Genomic DNA, 18,455 nt, shown 5'->3' on the forward strand with positions numbered 1-18,455 from the left:
TGCTTAAATGATCATTTCTGGGCCCAGGGGTGAGAAATGGTGCTATATAATAATTCAAAAATATTAGTTTATAAATATGATTTGTTTCTCCATACGCTACAGGATTTGTGTGTGAGGTTGGACTGATCATTATTGTAAAAACATACCAGGCTAAAATATCACATGATTATTCTCCATTATAGTTCTTGGAAGTCATGATCTATAACTCCTGGGAGTGGGGAAGGAAGATAAATGATGAAGAGGGAAGTAGAAAAAGAAAAATGCAAAAGAGAATAACATATATTCCAACCCTCTATGTTGACATCAGGACACATCACCTTGCTGTTACCACACACAACCTCAGCCTCCATATCCGCACTGCTGTGCAGACCTTAACTCTAGATGTCAAGAAGTAAGGGGAAAGGCACACCCTAACATCCCCTAGGGTCTCCACAGTCACAAGCAGAATCCTCGCCAAGCTCCATCGTCCAGGCTCACCATCCATTGCTCTGAGCCAGAGGCAGGCAGGGAGAGATGCAGGGTTTCAAGAAAGACAAGGGAGGGTGCAGCTCTGTGCCTCCAACTCTATGAAGCTCTTCCATGAGCCCCTCAACTCCCACAGCCCTGTGGCAGTATACTTGTACCAGGCGCAACATAAAGATGCTTCCCATTTCTGACTCCATCTATTACATCACAGAGGTTTTCTTGAAGCTATAAATCTCTAAGTATGGGACACGTAATCAGAAGCTGATCAATTAGAGACTTAAGCATACACCAACTGAACTGGTAAGGTCTTGAAGCTGCACTTAAGTTCATCTTGGAAACATTTACCCATTATTTACACTGACCTTTAAAACCCATTTCTTGGCCACATAGGAAAGATCTAAGCATATCAGATACCAAAGCAGCATACAACCTACCTCCTCCGTTGGTCCTATTTGGCTGCTGATCTGGAGTCTGGACTTGAGGTGAATAATACTGTTGCTGCTGGTAATTATTCGAAGGAAAATACTGGGAACTGGGGCTCCTCCTGCACTCCCGAATGCTGGAGAAAGTCTGTGAATGGGGTATTCCTCTTTGGAAAGGGGAACACCTTGGAAGACGGGGCTGAGGTGGTGGCAAATGATCAAATTCCTCCTCGTCCTCCAGGCTGAATCGATCATATTCTTGATCACTACATGTCCCTTTTTTTCCTGAATTCAGTGACACACTGGAACTGTGTCTCGACACGGATGCTGAAGTAGAAGCATAATCTTGCCTGAGACCTGTAAGAACAACAGGAAATACTCTGACCTTAGGAGGCATTTCAGTTTGGCTTCATTATTGAGTTCAAGTTCATCAAATATTGCAGGGAAATTCATGCCAAGCCCATGATTCAAATGGAGACCCACTGTCTTGCTCTTAGTTTATTAAAACCCAGGAAAATAGACACATTTACCTACCAGACAGACAGCTAATACTAGACTACCCTGATTTAGGGGGAAAAATGCCCTAATTCCAGGGATGAATAAATACATGGCTCCAGTTCATCAATCAGTGTCCATCAATATCCCTAAGCAATTCCTGATGAAATCTGGAGAGATGCTTAGGAAGGGTGCTCAGGAAAACCTATTCATCATCATTAGGAGCAGTTAACTGTGAGTTAAGACAATTCAAAGAATCAACTCTCTGCCCAGGTAGGAACTCCTTCTGCTCCCCACCCCAGCTTTCAAATTCAAAGGAAAGCCCAAAACCTAAGGCACAATATTTTCTCAACAAGGTCACTTCTCTTGTTCTTTTTGTTACTAAGGTTACCTTTTTCAAAGCATGCTGACACTTCAAAACTTCAGTAGTTTGGGGTCATCCTCAATGACAGTCATCTAAAAATAGTCAACCTGCAAGTCTCTACTTATTTATCTCACTGCCAACTCACAACTTTTTTTAAAGTGGTCTGTGCCTGATTACTTAACTTCTGAGGCTGACATCTCATCTCTCAGCTACCTATTTTTTAGAAAGAGTTACTGTCAGTTTACTGTTACAAAATATAAAATAATCACTTTTTCTCTCAAAATATTATCTTATTTAATCCTGTACAAGCAATACAGTGTTTCTCATAGTAGCCTGGCTCAATTCTAAAAGCAGGACACAGTTTTGCTCAAATGCTACTTGGCTATTTCTATTTATGTTGGCCTGAGAAGCTAACCCCAAAATAAGCTTAGCCCAGTTCTGCGATCTCCATCTTCTTTTGCTTTCTGACACCATTAATACCATGGAAGTCGTTCACTCTCAGGTTACTTGCTGTAACTTTATTGCACAACCACTTCCTATTACCCCCTAAACTGTCCCATTTCCAATTATCTCCTCTTCCATACTTACCTGAGAAATGTTACGTTTTCTACTGAAATATAGTTAACTTACAATGTTTTGTTAATTTCTACTGCATGGCAAAGTGATTCAGTTATACACGCATGTATACGTTATTTTTCATTACGGTTCATCTCAGGATACTGAGACAGTTCCCTCTGCTATACAGCAGGTTCTTGTTCTTTATCCACTCTATATATATTAAAAAGTTTGCATCTGAGAAGGCATTTTTAGTTGAATTTTTATTAAGATAACTGCACACTCACACGTAGTTCTTGGGAATAATAGAGATTTTTCTGTGCACTTTGCCCACTTTCCCTTGATGGTATCACTGTGCAAAATCATAAAATAAAGGACAACTAAAATACTGGCAGTTATACAAACCCGATTTCCCAGTATTATTTATATATATGTACATGTGTTAGTATTAAATTCTACACAGTTTTATCACCTGCAGACTGGTATACCTACCACCAGTCAAAAATGCTACAGGCTCCCCAAATCCCTCATGCTGCCCTCTTATAACCATGCCCACCTCCCTCCTGAGAGCCCACACCATGTCCCTGAGCCCAACAGCCACTACTATGCCATCCATTTCTAAAAGGTCGTTCCAAAATGTTATCCAAAGGGAATTATTCAGTATGCAACCTGGGGCATCTTTTTCACTCAGCATAATTCCCTGGAGATACACCCAAGATGGTACGTCTATCAAAATTTCTTCTTTTTTTCTTGCTGAGTAGTACTACACAGTATGGAGGTACCCCAGCTTGACTGACCACTTATTATTGAAGGACATCAGAGATCATTCTGGTTTTTATCTATTATTATAAATAAAGCTGCTATGAACATTCATGTACATGTTTTTGTGTTTTTGAACACAATTTTCCATCGTTCTAGGATAAATGCCCAAGAATACGATGTGCTGAGCATTATAGAAATGGCAGTTTCTCTAAGAAACTGGCAAACTGTTTCCACAGTGGCTATACTGGCAATGTTTTTACATCCACGTATTTTGGCTGGAGTATATCTTAATACTTTACAATGGTCATGAGACTGAGAAGCACTTAATTAATTGCTCCACCTCGAGAGCAGGATGGTATAAGAGAAAGAATAGAACTGTTTGCCCATTACCTGGGGGAGAAATGCCTGAAATCTTAGATTTCAAGTAGAAGCCTCTAGTTTAAGACATTTTCTAGTTTAAAAAGAGGAACATACTTTCTTCTTGCAGACGAGCCATGATCTGAACATCTGTGAGGTCCTGTAACTTGTATCCCATGGAGATAGAATCATCTTCCAGCTCGGAAGTACTCAGCTCACTGTCTATGGATGACTGGGGACTGAGAGGGGAGCCCCTGGATGTGTAACCTAAAAACAAAGAAACATGTTTGTTATTAACTCTAAAGAACTGATATCTGTATGTGCTTTATAGTTCATACATCAACAGTCAGCAAATCAAGGCATTCTCCAATCAAAGGACACAGAGTGGCTGATGGATATATATATAAAAAAAGAGACTCCTCTGTAATTTTTCTGTTTTCATAAGTTATCAAAAAAAAATGACTAGCACACCACCGTGACAAGACAATGGCAAGACGACATGCATGTTTTCACGTTTGCAATTCATTTACACAAAACCACTCATTTTGTTTTTTTTAAATTGAGTTTTCATAGTTCAAAAAACCACTCTCTCCTATGCACTACAAAAAACTGTCAAGAAGGTAGATTTCAGTGGACTTCACGTTACGTCTATTTTTTACCACCACAAGACAAGAAAAATCAATAATGCTAAACCTGCATCCTATTAGCTCAAGTATATACCTACAGGCATTAAGATGCACATGCTGTCCACTTCCAATTAATAATCAGACATGCTTGTCACTGGTAATAATGGATTATATATTTTAAAATAAATTTTAATCTGGTACATTTTTTTAAACAGGTGCAAACAGCAGTGCCATACATGGATAAGAATATCACACATAAAAGGCACATGTCCACACAAAGTCACATACAAAACCCTTCATAAATCTTTATCACTCTATCTGTGATGAGAGCCCTCCCAGGAGACTAGGAGTCACTCATGAAAGTAAGTAGTGACTTGAGATAAGACAACCAAGGAAGAAAGGACCCAAGAGAGAAAATTATAAGAATGGAATCACACCAGTGCTCAAACAATGAAGGAAATGTTGAGACGGCCATCACATAAAAAGCTACTATGACTATTCTTTCTACATAACCCTGACTTAAAAAGCGATCAGAAAGTTCTTAAACAAGATATAAAAGTCCCATAATCTTCAACCACAATGAAGATTTTGGTTCACAAAATACCTCTATTTTGTTCGGCATTTAATTTTAAAAGCACATTTGGAAATACATATATGTAATATATACATTTGATAAGGAGGGAAAGCTGCCTGCTATACACAATGAAAAGCAGGTTAACGATATTAAAGTATAAATTAATACTAGCCTTTTTCATACCCAAAGTAAGTGTGCAGCAAACTCCCCATCGTGATAAGATTACCCTCAAGCTTTTCAATGAAAGGTGGATTATTTTTTAAGCTGTGTTTAGTGACCAATTCACAAAGTAAGCAGCTAATCAAGAAGTTGAAATATTACCTGTTCTTTCAGGTGTTAGTATTGCTTTATTTGAGGTTTTAGAGAAGCTGGGAGTATTAATGCCATTGCTATAAGGGCTGAGTCTTGCCACAGGACTATAAGGAAAAGCCAGTGAGACATTTGAAGGGAAGAGACTCCGCCATCGGCTGGCTGTCACAGAAGCAGAAAATAAACAGCAGCAGTTAGCTATACAGAAGCAAACATGGACTGGTCAGAGGGAGAAAGGGAAGAGGTTAAAAAAAAAAATGGAGGGACAAAGCAACTTTTCACTCTTAACTGACTCTCATTTATCTTAGGGAAAAATATGTAAAAAATGGGCTATCTGTGAATAAGGGTCCTATTTCTACCACCATGAAGAACAAATCAATCAGAAGCACCTGGATCACAGTCAGTACAATGAAAATTTGTCTTTCATTTCCTCATTATGAATGTCTTCTGTTTTTCTATTTCTGCACAAAAAACTTAAATGTTTTAATAATATAAAATGTTAAGATCAAAAGAAAAACTCAAAGCAATTTACCTTTAGAATTATAGAAACAGTTCTTTTAATATTAACTGTTAATGGTCCTATATTTTTTTTCCTAAGGTTTATTTTCAATTCATTTAATATTAACAAATGTTGATCAAAATACTTTTATGAAAATTTGTTCGTGGATTATGGAAGAAACTTAAAATGACTACCGCATTTCTGAATGGGCTTGAGGCCAAAACAAATTTTATGGAAAAATGATCTATAAAAATAACACAAGGGTGTATATATACCAAAACTTACTGATAGTTATTTTAGATAGCAGTCATAGAGATAATTGATAATCTGTTGGATTTTTTTTATTCATAAAAAAAATATTTTCCAAATTTTCTGCACTGAACGTGTTATTTACGTAACTTTTAAAGGTAGGATTACACATATTATTAATACTATAAAATAAGGAAGAAAGGAAATGGCAACCCACTCCAGTATTCCTACCTGGGAAACCTCATGGACAAAGAAGCTGGGCAGGCTACAGTCCATGGGGTCGCAAAGAGTCGGACACAACTTAGCGGCTGAACAAACAAACAAGGAACAAAAGGGAATGTACCTTCATGGGCAGGTGATCTAACTACATTATCTCACATGTCCTAATTAACGTATTTCCCGCATCCAAAATTCCCAGGAACTTAGGATGATAAAAACACTCTAATTGTAAAAAAAACTTAAGTCACATCTAAAATCACTCCCTCTGTCTTCATGGAGTACAGATTCCTGTGCTAGTCAAAACACACTTTTCTAAAAAGCAGTCACTTAGATGTATACTAAGTGGATACTTAGTATATTTAAAAGCAGGATAGGAGGGAAGAAATAAAAAATATAAATTAGATTAAGTTTCACTTTGAGCAGTAACTTGGTTATATTTGCTGGAAATTTGACAAAACTTGAAGAAACATGTATAAAAAGAACTGCTCTGAAATGCACTCCCCAGGACACTTTTAATGAGCGATGCTAATGAGCAAATAGCTGAAAAGTGTTCAAAAATGGGGGGCAGTGGGGTGGAAAGGAAGCAGCTGTGGGCTGTGAGCAGGCAAGAAGGTTAACGAGCTTCGATGCCAGGGCTGGTGAGGTCCTTGCAAAATATCACCAAGGTTATTTACAAGAGCAAAATGCTTCCTGTTACTTCAGCAAGAATTCTTGAGAAACAGTACATCCCATATGAACAACTACAGAAGTACCTGTTCCCTATGTAGATGAAAGAACTAGCTGAGGAATTTGCATTCAGCGATTCTGTTTTCAGAATCCACACTTCTCAAGAACTGGACTCTGCCAGGAAGCCACGTTTCTGGTTGACACCAGTCAGGACCCTTATCCAACACGCAATTCTCTGGGGGTTAAGGAGTCCTTCCCAACCTTCCTAGAGCAGAGATGTGCAGAGCTGGTATTCCCGGCCCTAAACCACCAGATATGTAAACTGAGCCCCAGACACACTGAGAAACAGCAGTTAAGATGCAACATCCACTATGTAATTTGTCCCATACCTTCAAAGTTTCTCATCAACAATTCTAAAAGAAAAAAGAAACACCCAACTGCTCTTTGGGACTGCTCACTTGCTTAACAGATGATGTTATGTCACACCAGTCTGATCACTCACCAGATTACAGTGACTGCGTGTTCTCACCCACAGATGCAGGAGACAATGCATCACAACGAAACAGCATTCATTACTGTGCACAATGACTCCTGTGACCCAGCCACCCAGCATAATGGCACAGTGATTGTGGCTATGACAGCAAGATCCCAACTAAGAACACAACTAGCATCTATTGCGAGAAAGAAAGCTCTGCATTGTCCTCTTGGCATGGAGGATTTTAAGAAAACGGAGAATTGTTGCGGAGGCAAGCAAACAAAACAATGATGTTGTATTAGTGCCCAAGGTTGTGGTGGAGGAGGAGAGGGGAGCAGAGTGGAAGCCACTGCATCCTAGTTATTCTCCACTCTGTAGCTGAAGAGCTGGAACAACTTTAACGGGAAGCATTTTCATAGATTAAAAACAAACAAAAGAACTTTTCATAAGGCAGTTTTGCTTTTTCCAATTAATTAATTTAATGGATTTTCTGCATATAAGGATGCCAAATTATTTGAGAGGCTTGATATGATGATCAGAATGACCCTAAGAATCTATGTATGGATGTGAGAGTTGGACTGTAAAAAAACCTGAGTGTCCAAGAATTGATGCTTTTGAACTGTGATGTTGGAGAAGACTCTTGAGGGCCCCTTGAACCGTAAGGAGATCAAACCAGTCAAACCTAAAGGAGATCAGTCCTAAAAGCTCCAACACTTCGGCCACCTGATGCGAAGAACTTACTCACTGGAAAAGACCCGGAGGTTGGGAAAGATTGAAGGCAGGAGGAGAAGGGGATGACAGACGATGAGATGGCTGGATGGCATCACCAACTCAATGGACGTTGAGTCTGAGCGAGCTCTGGGAGTTGGTGATGGACAGGAAAGCCTGGTGTGCTTCAGTCCATGGGGCCGCAGAGTCAGAACGACTAAGTGACTGAAGAAAGGAGCCAGACAATTTTTTGATGAAGGCCAAAATGAGTGATACGCTTCTGAATGGCTGACTTTCCTATCTTCCTACTTCAGAGTTTTAAGTAAATGGCTTCTTCAACGTGGATTAAACAGACTTGTTTGGTAAGTCTTGACTTGAAGTCGTTCATCCCTAAATACCTAAGTTCAACTTTCCGCCATGTGGCTCTCTTCCTTTCTCAAGTAGTGCAGTGGTTTTTCACCGAACACAACATCTGGAAGGCACTAGATCATCTCACTCGTACCCTTATCCGCTGTCCTGTACCCCACTGCCCACATCTAAAGAGTTTCTAAAGCTTTCGTGTTAAGAATACAGTTGGTATTGGTTAAGCTTTCAACTTTGCCACCTTCTATCTAATACGCATTTTCTATTGAAATAAACGTGACAAAGTATCAATACTAAATTGCGGATGGATCTCTCATCTTCCTAGAGAGAAGCTAGTTTGAGTGTCTAATGGCCTATCAAGTTATTTTATGTACACCTTCAAAGTTTTCTAACTTAAAAAAATAAATTACACTATACTGTGAAGCAATTTTTTATACATCATTAAGCAAAGTATGACTCCCTCTGCAAAAATCAATTTGATAAATGCTCCAGTGGTGATAATGTCAAGAAAAATCATAAAGGATAGGTAATGGGAGAGGTTTAAAAAAGAATGTAAATATTTAAAATTTTCCACTCTAAATATTCCTAACAAAAATTTTTCCAGAAACAATGACACTCCGTATCCTGATCATCTTTGCTTAGACTCATAGTAAATATTTGAATTTTTGTTGTGTATACATATATATATACACACACACATATATATCCATGCATATAATCAAAATCTAAGAATTCAGCATGGCTTAATTCACATAAAAAGAATAACTGATTTAATGTGACAATCCTAGTGATAATCCTCAAAAGGACAGTATGCATCAACCTGAAAAAGTTTAAAATAAAGCAACGCTCTACTGTGAAAACCATCATTTTCACACTTTCTCCTCACTATAGACAGAGCCAATTGAGTACCTAATACAATATCCAACACATAAGCGTTGAATGTGGTTAAAATCTTGGCAGCTTCACTAATATTCCCCTATTTCAAACCATTCTACCATTCCTACCTTCACATCTAAACGATTTTTTTGCCAACTTTCTTAAACCTATTATAACTACAATTTAGTGTATCTCTGAAGACAAAGGTGAGTCGTGTCAGTCCAGCTTGAGACTGGTTGAAGAACTATACCTATAAGAGCACTTCCCAGTAACTGCTCAACTGCATCACACATGCAAAGCCACGGAGACATGAACAAGAGATGCATATTCAGCGAATGGCCAATGTTAGGACAGAAGCAAAGGGAATGTGGAGAAGAAACAGGGCGAGAGACGTTGGGAAGATCCGTTTACGTCCTGTCACATGCAGCAGGGTTCCCCAACCTCCAGGATCTAATGCCTGGTGATCTGAGACAGAAGTGATGTAATAATAACAGAAATAAAGTGCACAATAAAGGTAAGGCACTTGAATCAAACTGAAACCATCCCCCCTCTTCCAGTCTGTGGAAAAACTGTCTTCCAGGAAACTGGTCCCTGGTCCCAAAACGGTTGGGGAATACTAGTATATAGTATTGGCTTTAATATTCAATTAGTGTTTTGACTTTGTAAAGGAGAAAGTCATGACCAGCTATGCTATTTTGTGATGGCATAAATAGCCATACAGATGATGCATTAATTGGGTAGAGACTGATGACTGGTTAGGAGGCTTCACAGTGGAGCTGGTACCAAATTATTAGCAGAACACAGGGTGAGAACACGTTAAGTGACATCTAAGCTAAAGTGGAGATACCTGGTGACTCAATGAATACAGGAAGCAGAGGAAAGAAGGCAGGCAAAGCCAACACCATGGATTCTAAGACACAGATGTCATCCACTAAAATGGGAGAGATGAGATAAGCATGCTTAAGAAAAAGTGAACTGAATTCAAGGACATGCCTACATGCTGGTGCCCAGTAGAGTCAGAATTCAGGAGAGAGGGCTAGAGACAAAGAGACCAGAGGACATCAACAAGTAACTGTTAGCTGAAGCCACAGGCATGAATGAAAGCACCCAAGGAGACTGTAAGGAAGGAAAAGAGAAGAGGCTTAAGGAAAGAGCATTTAGTATGGGAAAGGGAGAATCAGCAGAGGAGGCAGGAGATGAAGGTGGGTTTTGTGGCCTCTTCTCTGTAAATTAGAAGGCAACAAACATGCTGAGAAGGCAGAAGCTGGATTAAAGAATCTGTGAAGTAGTAATGACCTGGGACAAGTATAAGCTATTACGTAGGTGAGTCTGGACAGCATCTCTCTGGAAGAAAACTAATCTCAATAGGCAATCCTAAATAGAACACATGACATTAGCAAGTGTCCTCTTCATGATTCTCTAAAGGGCATTTACGTCCTATTGGATTAAGAGAGTTGAACTGTTGTGGTTGTATTATTCATAGAAATGTCAAAGTGACCACTTGTTATAAATAGTAAGGGAAAAAATAAAAACTCTAGTAACTGAAGGTTATTTGCCACTAGGGAATTTGAGAGATCCAGGGTAAGATCTTAGTAAGAGGAGTTAGCTGTGAGCCTGGAAGGGCTAGATGGATGTGTCAATGCCAACAAGTCAGATCACTGCAACAGGCCAACACAAGAACTGGCAAACATTTTCTGTAAAGGCCAGGCAGTAAACATTTCAGGCTTTGCCACCATTAAGTCTGTGCTGCAACCACTCAACTCTGCCCACTCTACCATCATGGCATTAAGTTAACCACAGACAAAACACACATGAGTGACTATGCCTATGCACCAACAAAACTTTATAAATACCAACAGCTGAATTTAACAGAAAATATGGGTCATGAAATTCTATTCTTTTAATTTTTTTCAACCATTTAAAAGTGTGAAAGAGGCCATACAAAAACAGGTAGGAGGCCAGATATGGCCATAATTTGCCAACCCTTGGACTAATACTCATACCAGTTTTTTAATATTCCCTCTGATAAATACATAGGATTCATATTCTATTGCAAGGGTATGTCAGAGGTTGAGATATAACAATGATGGCCGATAGCACGCTTCTTCACTGTCATTTTTTCCTGACGTGTTGTAGTAAAGACAAACAAAAGACTGAAAGACATTGGACACCAGAGTTCCAGTCTCCATTTTGCCAGATGCTAGTTCTCAGATCTGGAGCAAATCTGTGCAGCATCCTTGTGTTCCTGTGTTCTCGTTGGAAGAGACGGTGTGGTCATCGGAGGGTAACTGGCAGGGCTGTGGCAAGTGTGAGACAGAAGTTTGCAGCATGTATTCACAAACCGCAGAACATTTTTTAAGGAAGACTACAGAAAAGTGACAGCAAGGTAGGGCAAAGACATTTTATAAATTCTGAGAGCAGATGTCCTGGAAGCGAGGCGGAAGAAAGGAAGAATGCAGAAATGGTCCACTTTTCCTAATACTTAGGCAGTTCAGCCTCTCTTCTCAAAATGATGCATACGCTTTTTACATTATAGCTCATTTAAATCAGTCCACAGGCTTCATCTTTCCTCAGCTGTTACCAACTCAAAGTACTTATTTTTTTTTTTCATCTAAAGATATTTTATTGTCTTTCTTTTGTATTTCTTTTTAACCATTTAAATATTGAAGTATGGTTAATTCATAATGTCATATTAGCTTCATGTATACAGTTAAGTGATTTAGCTATATGTATATATATATATTTTTTTTTCAGATTCCTTTCAATCATATGTTGTTTTTTTTTTTTTATTTAAAAAAGAATTTTATTAAAAAAGCACAAATGCAAAGAAATGAACAGAGGAAAATTTATGCGTCGAACCTGGACTGGTCACTTATGATAATATACATGCTACAATTCCATTCTCCCCAATCATTCCACCTTCACCCTCTCCCACAGAGTCCCAAAGACTGTTCTAAATGCCTATGTCTCTTTTGCAGTCTCTTATACAGGGTTCAGGTTACCATTTGAACCTTCAACAGCTTGACCAGAATAGGTCAACAGCTCTCACTTATTTACCCAAAGACTATCTCAGAGGAAACAAATGTCCCAAATGACACATTTTCTAAGAAATACTGTTTCTTCAAAACCACAGGCTCCTAAGTCCAATCTCTGACTCTTAAATAATGATGTTCTTTCCCACAGAGTCCCGGAAGGCAGAGGGAAAGGAAGCAAGGAGAGATTAACACACACGAAATCTTTCCTATTTTATTCTCTCTTTTATACAACAGGTAGGCAGCCCTCAGGGTTGGAGACAGTGGTAAAGAACCTCCCTGCCAGTGCAGGAGATGCAACAGTCGCGGGTTCAATCTCTGGTTTGGGATGATCCCCTGGAGGAGGGAATGGCAACCCACTCCAGCATTCCTGCCTGGAGAATCCCCACAGTCAGAGGAGCCTGGCGGGCTACAGTCCATAGGGTTGTAAAGAGTCAGGCACGACTAAAACGACTTAGCACACAGGCAGTCCTCAGTTTCAAGCCAAACTGAGGAATTCAACTACATGGCCCTTTACTAACACCAGTTACAGGGGGCTCCAGGATCACTGAAGGACAGGCGACATTAACTCTTCTCGTATTGGCAAGAAGTTGTATCCAGACCACAGCATTTTGATCCAAGCCCACAAGTCACAGGGGCAGGAAGAGCTCTGTTTTCACAAACCATCCTCCCCAGAAAAAACTTCCTAGGTGATCATATTACAGCTTTGTGTATCCAGTCTGTAGAAATGCTTGGCACACAGATGCACTCAGATGTTTGGACTAAGCTTAAACATGGGAATTAAAAACCCTGGGCAAATAGAGCATTTTACAGGTTCACTATTACAAACTAACTGCACAGACAGAGGTAAAGGTTTTCTGGACTGAAGTTAACAGGATGTAAGCACTGCTGACTCGGCTCCCACCTGTGCCGGCCCCTGGAGTAGTAACATGTGGCCTGTGGCTCATCTGATCCACTGTTATTGCCTGGTGGACTCCAGGAGCATTAATTTCCCCATGGCCTGATAAACAAGCATACGGGATCTAGGAGGTCCTACTGCTACTCTGAAATAGGTGATCATTAGTGCTCTTTCCCAAATACAAAGTAAAGAGGATTCAACTCACTTGCATGTGCCAGTGGATTCACAGAAAGATTACAGAACTAGACGATGAGGACCTTAATTGGTGTACTCTTACAGGCTATCTAATCAGAGTAAGTTACTCCTCAAACCCAAGTCTATCTTCCAATTTCAGCTAGAAAAACCTACTAGGTTAATGTGAATCTTTTCTGCCAAGTTCAGTTCATTCAACCTATGATGACAAATGTAATGATTTAAAATTATGATGTATGTTTTATACATAAATATAATATATATACCTATGATCCCAGAGCATGCTGATACTCAGTATTTAAACTTCTAATTATATTCAAGTGTAATAGTTTATAAGTAATTTACAAAAACATGACTGCCACCATTAAGAAACATCTAATGAAAGAATTCATTTAAGCATATAAATAATACCTAGTCAAGAAAGGAATTTCAACATTAGGATTAAGATTTAAAATATATTAGATTTGAAAGGAACTAAAAGATGGTGTATATCCCCAAAGATTGGCAGATAAACATTTAATACTTGTTGAATACGAGTTATAAAATTTCACCACAAAGGAGCATTACTTAACATTTATTCTGTAAGGATCAGTTTCATAATCACTCTTAATCTGAACTTCATAAACTAACGTTGCTGGTTAAAGGATTCATCATCACAATTCAGGCATTAGGCCTTTGCTGCTTCTCAGACCCTCACCAGTCCCAAGACCACAGGCTGAACACTCTTCTCTCGCAGCCACTACTGGGTCCTTTTCAGGTCTTCTCTAACCAAAACAATGGTCTACAAGTCAAGCTGGGAAATGAGGGCTGGTTCCACTTAATCACTGGTCAGAACTGAAGATAAGCTGCCAGCTTTAAGTGCACATGGACCAAATTCAGTGTTATCCAGGGCTGGAGTGACCTCTACAGCTTCACAAGTCATCATCATCATCAGACTTTCCATCTGCAATTGACAGGGGAGATTAAAAACAAATCTAAACTTAGTAGTAACTAGACTTCAAAGGCATGTTTAAAAATTCCCTTGCGGAGAAGTCATTTTTCCCCCAGGTCTGATTGCTATGGCTTACATCAAATTTACGGTCAGTAAAGATGGCCACAGAATGTGAGAAGAGGGCCTATGTGAAAAGTAATAATGGAACCCGCAAAGAACAAGGGACAAGAGTGACTTAAGGCTCTGTCAGTGATGCAATGTTGTCGTGTGGACTGCAGACAGTTGTTCTCAATTTAGACGAGAGCAAGTCATGACAGCTGACCAGAACAACTCGCAAGTTCTACACAGCAGTAATGAGACAGGGGAGATGTTACAGATTCTGAGGCTATGAAGAAACAGGCTAGATGACCTCATGTCTGAATATAGTGGGTTCCCCCCAACCAATACTAAGGACAGACTGAAAAGAAAGTGTTAGTCCTTCAGTCATCTCCGACTCTTTATGATCCTACGAACTGTCAGCCCACCAGTCTCCTCTATCCATGCAATTCTCCAGGTAAGAATACTGGAGTGGGGAGCCTTTCCCTTCTCCACAGGATCTTCCCCACCCAGGGATCAAATCCAGGTCTCCTGCACTGCAGGGTGGATTCTTTACCATTGAGCCACCTGGGAAGCCCAGATAACCAGTAAGAGTCTTTCTGCCCATGAACACGTACAGCTTGCTAAGAATCCAAGCCCAGGAGGCCAACAGACAGCACGCAGAAGTTCCTAAAGAGTGCTAGAAATGGATTCTGGACCATCCTGCCTGTCTAGTATCTCACGAGCTGGGGTACTTTTCTGTCAGGAAGGGACACAATATATGTGCCTGACATTCCAGTGGCAGAAAAGGCCTCTGACCTACTAATCTTGAGTGGTGGTAGAAAGTAAACCTAAACAGCCAAGTTTTGACAAAGCAGAAACATTTTTCGGCCCTAAAACTAACCACCTCATTGATTTTATTAAAATATCCGCATGGAGAAGAACATTAAAATATACATAAAGGTCAAGAAGAGCCAGATCTCTTTTCCAGGAGTGTTGCTTTGGAATTCGCAACAACTATGTAATTCACATATAAGTGCAACTTTAAGTAGACAAACCACCAGCTTGCTTGTACCTGACTCCCTGCAGTGAGAAGTTTCAACATTTAGGGCATGCTCACCCTCTCCAACCTTCTATTAACAGATTTGATGGTTCTATCTCAATTTTGTCAAGGTTTCCTGTGAATTCGTTCTGTGCTAAAGCTGGGCTTTAAGGTGACCACTGGCTGTTAAGCCACATAAATGTGGCATTTCAGTGTTTTGGTATAGTAAGTACCATTAACTGGAGAACTGAGCATTGTGAAAGGAACAAAAAAAAGCAAAAAGAGAAGTAATTGTTTGGCGCTAGACCTGAACATCGCTAGCCTGCAGAGTCAACTCGTTTTCTTATATTTCTTGCCTTCTCCTAGGTCATCTCAGTGGCCAATGATTTTGAGACCGATGCATCTTTTTCCTGGTATTTTTTCTATCATGAAAATAAGGTGCATAAAGTAAAATTTTCTAAGTCTTCACAGATCCAAAAACTTCTTGTCTCCATAACTTATTATTTGCCTGGGTACAAAATTACAGCTTGAAATGAACTATCCCTCAAAACTTTAAAGATAGTATTTCCCATCTTGCACCCAATATTAAATACTTAAGCAATGTCTAAGGACTACTAATGTTGAAGCGAACTTATTTCTTCCTTAGCACATTTTTAGGATTTTCTCCTTAACCCTGGAAAATCTGAATTAAACCAGGATGTCAAGGTCTTTTTTCATCTATCCTAGCGTACGCTGAGGGCTTGTCTTTTTTCAGCTCAAAGAGAATTTTCTTCCATTATTTACTGATTCTTTCTTCCTCTAAACTATCTGTTCCTGTTTCTACAGCTGTTAAAGATGAGAGATTCTGGGTCTGTCCTCCAAGTGCCCAAACCTCTCTCAATTTTCTCTTTTGGGGAGACTCCTTTGCCTAATTCAGATAAGCGGCTTGGTTCTTAGCCCTCTCCATTTTTATTTCAGTACGCTCAAGAAGTTAAAAAATGGCTAAAAATAGTAACACTTTGACCACTGCTCTTCTGAGCAAGCTGTTCTTGTGTGAAAACTGTATTACCCTCTCGAATCGGAACACACGGAGCTGTCTATTGCCATAGTTACTTCCTCCTACAAAGTTGTTGATCTGTTTTGTTCATGCTCTTGTTTTCTCAAAACACAAGCGAGACTTGGTTGCTGGTTCATTATTTATGAATAAACACTAAGTTAATCTGAATAGGTATCTAGCATGAGTTTCTTCTGCACTAGTATAGGTATTACCCCAACCTGCCTCTAAGAAAATGGACAACAGCCACTAGGCAAACAGGTGCACTGTTCCATAAGCAAGCTCCCCACAGGTGCCTGGACACAGAGCAGCAGAGTGGCTGAGATTCCCAACCACACAAAGGAAGGAGTTCTCTGTCTGAGGGGAAGGAGGCGGAAGGCTTTCAGGAGTTCCTCTAATACTCCTCCTACTCGCTTCGTCAGTCTAACATGGGCACCTGGCGTCACCCTGAGCTCTGCCTCTCAATCAGACCTCTCTGATTCCTGTAAGAATACATATCTGGTTTTACCCTGAAGATGAGACACCCCACCCCTTGTGGTCATCAGCTTCGGCACACACTAGCAACTCCTACTGTGAGAGTATCCTCTTCCTGATTCCACTTTCATTATCCAAAAAATGCAATGGAAATGGAAGATCACACATGGTCACACCGCATGTGCATACCTACATATGTATACGAATACACAGGCATACACAAGATGACTAAAACCTGAATGTCATACGATTTATACTTTTAAACACTCACCCCAGTTCACTGAACTACAATCTTACAGCTGTAAGAAGTGGAAAAAATACTAAACTCACAAGCATTCAACACACAATGACAGGAGCTGCAAAAAATCAAACACATGACACTTGCCATTTATATACTAAAGTGCCATGTATTATAAATACATGAGACTATCAAAGCCTTGTATTTTCAAAGTAAATTAAGCACAATGAAGTGTTTGGCCACATTTTAAACTCCTGTTTCTCACAGGAGGTCACACAAGAAATTCAGGATGTTAATGAGAGAAGCAGGAGGAAACATGTTTAAGCTAACGGGACAGGGAGGCCTGGTATGCTGTAGTCCATGGGGTCACAAAGAATCAGACACAACTCAGCGACTGAACAAGTTAAAGAATTATCTGAAGAAAATGCTAAAGCCTAACTTTAACATGCCAAAGAATTTCTAAAATTGCTATTTCAACTGTCCAAATCTCGCCAGATTTCCTAAAACGCTCAGTCATTAAGCCAATTGAGACAATACCTTGAAGCTTTCCTGTCCAAAGTCACGCCACTCCTTTGCCTAAACTCTTCAAAGGCGTCCCGACCATCTCAAAGAGAGTCCAGAGTCCTCGACCCTAGTTTCTTGAGTCACTCAACTTACATTTTCTCTCTTCACTTCCCTGCGCTCCACTCCCACCACGATGGTCTGCCAGTACCTCTAACATCACGAGCCTCGTCCCGTCTCAGGGCCTTCCTACAGCAGCTCTTGTGGTCTGGACTGCTCCCTGCCCTCCTCCCCTACTGTCACCAGCCAAACTTTTGCTGAGGCTTTGACATGTCACATCCCCAGGAAAGCATTTCCTGGCCACACCCCCTCAGGCCCCTGAACATCATGATGGTTGTTTTAAGGCAGGGGCCCCCTACCTCTGGGATCTAACCCCTGATGATCTAAGGTGGGGCTGATAATAAAGTGCACAATAAATGCCATGTGCTTGAATCACCCCAAAACCCCCCACCCCGGTCTGTGGAAAAACTATCTTTCATGAAACCAGTTCCTGGTGCCAAAAGGGTTGGGGAACAGTGGTTAAGGGAAAGGAAAAAAGAGAACGAGAGCTGCTATGGGTGTCACCCGTTCCTTGTACAGGATCACATCTCCAAAGGCCAGGTGGAAAGCGCAACCCACTGTTGTACCCTTAGCCCTCAGCACTGCGCCTGCACTGAGCAAATGCTCCATACATTTAGTTCATGATTTAGCATCTGAATCATCTCTGATCAAGGCCTAGTGTCTCAGGAAAGGTGTCTACAAATTCTTGCAGAAACTTGTTTCGTAACGGTCCCAGGGCTTCCCTGATGGCTCAATGGGTAGAGAATTCATCTGCGATGCAAGATAGGCAGGTTCGATCTGAGGCAGGGAAGATCCCCTGGAGAAGGAAATGGCAACCCACTCCAGTATTCTTGCCTGGGAGACCCCATGGACGGAAGAGCCTGGAGGGCTACAGTCCATGGAGTCTCAAAGAGTTAGACACAAAGGAATGACTAAACACACAGAGGCCCCAAGAA

General features: G+C 40.3%; 1 protein-coding gene across 2 annotated transcripts in view; it reads right to left on the bottom strand.

Annotated features, from left to right (window-relative positions):
* SLAIN1 (SLAIN family member 1) overlaps window positions 1-18,455 on the bottom strand; it is a 55,006-nt gene that overhangs the window by 12,642 nt on the left and 23,909 nt on the right. Inside the window, exons 3-5 of one of the 2 annotated variants that reach the window (XM_088842667.1) lie at window positions 4,942-5,091; window positions 3,538-3,687; window positions 900-1,244 (exon numbers count right to left, since the gene is read on the bottom strand). In XM_088842667.1, coding sequence (XP_088698793.1) covers window positions 900-1,244; window positions 3,538-3,687; window positions 4,942-5,091 — 645 coding nt within the window. The remainder of the gene's footprint in view (window positions 1-899; window positions 1,245-3,537; window positions 3,688-4,941; window positions 5,092-18,455) is intronic. The other variant, XM_055426524.2, reaches the window with a different exon arrangement.

The sequence above is a fragment of the Moschus berezovskii genome, chromosome 13, assembly GCF_049115385.1.
Source record: "Moschus berezovskii isolate FMDL1 chromosome 13, NW_MosBer_1.0, whole genome shotgun sequence".
Taxonomy (NCBI): domain Eukaryota; kingdom Metazoa; phylum Chordata; class Mammalia; order Artiodactyla; family Moschidae; genus Moschus; species Moschus berezovskii.